The sequence below is a fragment of the Anabrus simplex genome, chromosome 7, assembly GCF_040414725.1.
Source record: "Anabrus simplex isolate iqAnaSimp1 chromosome 7, ASM4041472v1, whole genome shotgun sequence".
Lineage (NCBI taxonomy): Eukaryota > Metazoa > Arthropoda > Insecta > Orthoptera > Tettigoniidae > Anabrus > Anabrus simplex.
In genome coordinates, this window is record NC_090271.1 from 146,802,303 (window position 1) to 146,808,302 (window position 6,000).

Below are 6,000 nucleotides of genomic sequence, written 5' to 3' on the forward strand. Positions count from 1 at the left end.
AGATATTCATAAATTTGGCAAACTTTCCTGTTTTATTTTATTTTTATTTTTTCCGCTGTGGGACTTCTGACACTATCCAAGCATTTGATAGCATACTTAACCTATACAATGCAGTCTCTCTTATCTCATTTACAGCTGTTTAGGTAAATCTTGATGTGATACATGTAGAGAACAAGCATGAAATATACTTAAAAATAAGAATCTGGCTTTCAACTGCCGCAGTTATTCAAAGAATGCTTCCAGTCACTATGTATTACATTCGGAAGTACAGCTCGTAACATACGCTAGTTATTAGCTGGTGGTTTTGCATGCTTTGTACAGCACGGCTTTATTCAGGAGGAGTGGCGCCTGTTACACATACACCAACTGGGAATATCAGAGACCATCTCCAGAAACCATTTGGGAATATATTCTCACTGTTTGGGCTCTATAATCAGGAATTAAACTATTTTGAAAAGTTTCAAAAAGACGGGACCTCGAATGCTCTCGATGGCAGTGCATAGTTGACGAGATGGCAGTGAAGATGACGTCATTTGGAATGACGACTTGCCGGTAGCAGGGAAGTTGGCGGCACAACACGATACCAGTAATTCAAATGAAAACAGTGATCTGGTTTATTGTGTATTAGGCCTACTGCTCAACCGACAAAGACATATGACTGGCCACTAAGTTCTTTTGTATTAATATTGCATGAATTTGATAATACAATATCCTTATCACTTTTCTCTTCGAGGTCGAATATAAAGTGAGATGAATCTTCGAAGCAAGTTTTTACGAACGTATGCCCTTCCTGACGTCAACCTCATCAGAGCAATTAATGAGACGAAAGGAATGACGTGATATGAACTACTAAAACTAACTATATTTACTTTATATGTAGGCCTAAAAGTCGTGTTCATCATTTGTCTTTTTACATATAGAAATACCACCCTCCGACAGAAATAGCCAGTATAACTCAAATACATTCATAAGTTTGATACAGACGTTGATTCCCAAAGGGAATCTGAAATATTTGTTCCGAATGAGTAAATTTATAATACCAATATGGACCATTTATATTGGTATTATTCATAAGTTTGTTAAAGAATAGTGTGGAATATTTATAGCTCTTCATAGCCTAGAAGTTACATCGGTTGACGCCCACGCAAAATTGATTTCCGATCTGTTCTCTAATATTTTCAATTGTAAGGTCGTGACACAGTTTGATATAATTTTTACAAAGAACAGATTCGTCTGGCACTTGACACTTTGTACACTGCTCAGTTGAAATTTCGTAGGGTGAGGTTGGTGCTTCACATGGGTCCAAGGAGAACTGTGAAAAGTTACTGTTTGAAAATTCACTGAACAATTTTTGTACAGGGGCACTTTTCAAGGATTTATGCTTAATATTATCTTTGTGTTTATTAGTATTCAAATGTTGAAGCACTAGAAAACACTTCACAACCAACTGGTTTCTCACACGCTCCGCAATACAAAATTGTCGCTCACTTTTGTTTTTCTGATCAAAAATTAGATGTCGGCTTTTCCGGCGTTTGCTCTATTAACCAGCGTTTCGTCTTAGGTCTGACACTAGACTCATCAGAGTGGGATGTGTCAGACCCTACCCACTGACGCTGGGTGTATGCAGGTGAACTTATCAGAAGCCTATTTAAGAGGCACAGTCTGATAACTGCATACAGGAGATAAAACTCCACAATGGAATTAATGCCTGCCTAGCAATTCCAAATGGAAATTCTAAGTTCCCATGGAGGGAATTAGATATTCCTCCACCAATAGAGCACATCAAATATCTGATCAAAAATTAGATGTTGGCTTTTCCGGCGTTTGTTCTATTAACCAGCGTTTCGTCTTAGGTCTGACACTAGACTCATCAGAGTGGGATGTGTCAGACCCTACCCACTGACGCTGGGTGTATGCAGGTGAACTTATCAGAAGCCTATTTAAGAGGCACAGTCTGATAACTGATAACTGATCTGATAACTGCATGCAGAGGAGGTTAATAGAGCAAACGCCGGAAAAGCCAACATCTAATTTTTGATCAGATATTTGATGTGCTCTATTGGTGGAGGAATATCTAATTCCCTCCATGGGAACTTAGAATTTCCACTTTTGTTTTTGGCACAATTCACAAACACAAGGCCTTCACCATATACAAGCATCGCACCACTGAATGGAATGACATGAAGTTTCAACTGGAGAACAATTGTAAACTGCAGGGATATTTCCGGAACTGAATTCCTAAAACGATTAATGGTTGAGTATTTTGAAATGCTTTCCTATGAGTGAATTACTAGGTTACAGTATTATAAATCTTAAGAAAGACTAAAGAATTAAAATAAAATTAACTATAATATAACGTATAACCACCACAGTAGAACTTGATTCTAAGAACTCCTTAACACATTGGCGTACTTCGCCACCTGCCAGGTGGCTGCGCATGCCAGTGACCTGGTGGGCAGTTTACCGAGAGCAAGCTTTCTGCAACTAGTTCAAGCCATCGTAGATTGCGTCATACAGCAGGCAATCGATCTCAAAGTAGAGTGATTACCTGCTTGAATATCAGCAGAAATGGCCGGCCCTGGTAATCATTGTATTGCGAGGAATAAAATCAAACATATATTGTGGGATAGACAGAGTGAATTGAGCAGTGATGTAGTTTTAGAAAAATATAAAATTTTATTTATTAGCAGTGAAAATGATAGCAGCATTACAAAAAATTTCACGTGAAAGTTAGGGTGCGTTTGAAGGTGGTGATGATAATGAAGTCCACCCTGCTTACATAAAACAAAGGAAGGTGGCTGGGACTGGATTAAAATGGGTGACAAACCATTCAAATATGGTTTTACAGGAAATTCTGGAATAAAACCCATCATAAACGGGACCCTTCCCTCCAGTTCCCTCCCCTCTGGACACTTCTCAACACATAGTTCACGATTATGGGATGAGATAGTTACTGAAAGAAACAGTTTTGCCGATCAGTTATTCACAGAAAAAATCCCAACTCGCTCTTTATGAGTTCAGTGGGCACATTTCACAAGGTTTATAACCCCAAACCATACAGTGTCTGTGTTGAAAGCAAGACCCGTAAGAGAAGTGCACTGAGGTATGAGGTGAAAAGTATTTGATGGCTTTGCATTTACCAGTTTCACACCATTAAAAACTATCAAATTGTTCTTCTGGGTACACTTAGTCTTCAATTCAACCAAAGGTATGATTAAAATTCAGAATGTTGCGGATTACACATATAAATCTTAGTGGTGTAAAACTATATCTTACACATCAAAAAATAGTATATACGCGCATGCTCAGTACATTAAAATTAGTAGGCTATGTCAATGGCTTAACAGCCACCTTCATACCCTGATGGAATAGCTAAGATCAGATAAGTCAGGGGTTCACCAATGTGATGCGAGTGTTGCGTGTTAGCTTTTATAATTGTTGCCAAGTTTCAAGACTGATTCGATGGAAGATATTATTTGAAAATGTTGTATTTGTAAATCAAATATGAAGATAAAATAAATAAAGGTATATTTATAAAATATCATGTAAAACAAGCTAATATGCAGCATAATTTTGCAAAGTGCTAAAATATTACGCTTATTAAAATAACAGGCAAAATATTAATTATATGAAACATACAATCTTGTTTAAATGGTTGGAAATTTAGACATTAACTCTTATACCAAGTGAGCATAGTTTCTGAGAATAAATATGCATTTTCATACAATTCCTGTCCCTAGACATCACCATATCTCCTCCATGTTCCCAGTTTTTTTTTTTTTTTTTTTCATTAAGTGACATACTGAAGATGGGATCTAGTGTTCATCTTCCATTTCGAAAGCCATATTGCTCTTCTTGTAATTGTCCTTCCACCTTTCTTCTCACTCTCTTTTCTAGTACCGCTACCCTTTCAAATATATTTGCTACGTGAGATATGAGTGTGATTCCTTGTTAATTATCACAAATCTTGTATCATATATGGACTTAAACAGTAGTACAATTTTTCATGATAATTCCTGGGTGTTAAACAGATGTATACCAGGTATAATTTGTAATACTTGTTGAGTGTTTGCTTAGAATTCATATAATTAGGTCTCTATTAACTTTCATTTACCAAGAATATTTCAATTTAAATGGTATTGAAAAGTTATCTTAATATTATGGTCATTTTTGCTCTGTTTTTGGACCAAGCCTCAATCCTTAGAGCTTACTTCTCAATAAAATAACAGCTTTGAAAAGGTGCTCATGAAAGTAGAGTACGGGTAGTGATTTTAAAACTCTGCTGAAATTACAATTGGCATACTTTCGCATATCTGTATACAATCACAGTAACAGTTGTAACATGTTTGTTTTTGCAGGTGATTTGTATGCTTGGGGTATGGGTACAAATGGTCAACTGGGTACTGGAGCAGAGGATGACGTTTTTGAGCCCCTACTTATTAAGAGCAAACAGCTGGAGTCTCGTTTCGTGATGCAAGTTTCTGCTGGAGGGCAGCATACAGCTCTCCTAGCAAGAGATAAGCAATGACAGTGTCAGTAATTGTTGTGTAAATATATAACTAGAAGTGATTTGTCATGGTTCATGGCATCTTTGAGGCTTGTATAATTATGAACAGTGCTGGGTATTTTTGGGATATTATACTGGCCATGAATGATGTCTTGTCTTGTGAATTGTTTACTGTCAAAGTGTTATCGCTTTATGTAAATAGGTCTTAATGCTAAAGAGACTTTATTTAAGCACTATTGTGCTTTGTTAAATGAGACACTCTGATTCCTTCAAGAATATTCAGTTTCCTTCGAGCATGTTGAATTTGAAGGACTGGAGAGAGGGGTGGGGAGAATGTGTGCGCGTGCGTGCGTGCGCGCACTCTCTATCAAAAGAAACTCTCCTTGTGAACTTCCCTCCCATCCTCCCAGCTGATGATAGCATACCCATTACAAGGTATAGTCTGCTAATGTTATTTAGTAAAATCTTGCTACAGTGAAGAATATGTTCAACTGTTAGGAATAAGTTTGCGAGAAGGTTTGCTTGAGAAGAAAAACATTCAAATGCCTTGTGTATGGAATTTTGTAATGCCCTCCCTCTTCATATTAGGCACGTCAACTTGATTAACTGCATTTTTGCTCTGGTTACATTCAGAAAAATCTGTATAGGCAAGGAAATCCTTTACAATTATTTAATGGTTGTCAAACATGATATCCCAAAAACATCCAGCACCATAATACCATTTATGTTGTTCTGTTCAAAGAATCAAAGAAGATCTTGCATGTTTTTTCACTTTTTTGACTGGAGAAATAAGCTGTTAATCATGATTCATAATCGCTACCAAGATACTGTTTTAAATGATCAGAAATATAATCATATTCAATACAATAAAGCTTCATTTATAAGTTTTTCCAGGGTCCTAAAGAAAGAAAGAAAGAAAGAAAGAAGAAATGTACAAGTGTGAAAAATGTGTAACAAATTATAATTAGGTATTGGGCTTTTGCCATGTCAAGAAAACAAGGCAAAATTCTTTACATTTCACAGACTTTAAGTCTTTCCCATGAACAGACAAGATTTTCTTCCAATGATGCAGAGCAAAGTTCTTTGTGAAACCTAAATAATTTCACCTTGTTTTCTTGACACTGCAACAGATCAAAGCTAATTGTCATTTCTATAATCACGGGCTGTGAAAGCATCAATCTAAATGCGTGTAACAAAGTTTGCGTTGCAGTATATTGGGAAAAAGAAGTGGTGTGTATTGCATTGAAAATTATATATATTTTGCGGTAATATAAACTCACACTATACACCATACAAAATTCTGTTTAAAAAAAAATATTTTAGACTGTTTGTTATTGCCTGCTGCTACGGCATAAACTACGCCCTCAAATGCGATAACTCTTTGGTAATTTCATCAGACACATTATAATGCGTCACAATAAAATTGATAGATTCTAGGGCACCAATAACCTCATTAAAGAGCTACTCTAATTCTCTGAGTTCTATTTCCTAGA

The 6,000-nt window shown here is 36.4% G+C and overlaps 1 protein-coding gene across 3 annotated transcripts in view; it reads left to right on the forward strand.

Annotated features, from left to right (window-relative positions):
• The window catches only part of Rcc1 (Regulator of chromosome condensation 1), a 151,140-nt gene extending 146,095 nt beyond the window's left edge, over positions 1-5,045 (forward strand). For all 3 annotated transcript variants that reach the window (XM_067151373.2, XM_067151372.2, XM_067151371.2), the window contains exon 9: positions 4,359-5,045. In XM_067151373.2, the coding sequence (XP_067007474.2) occupies positions 4,359-4,528 (170 nt within the window). In that variant the 3' untranslated portion in view covers positions 4,529-5,045. The remainder of the gene's footprint in view (positions 1-4,358) is intronic.
• Positions 5,046-6,000: the final 955 nt, after the last annotated feature.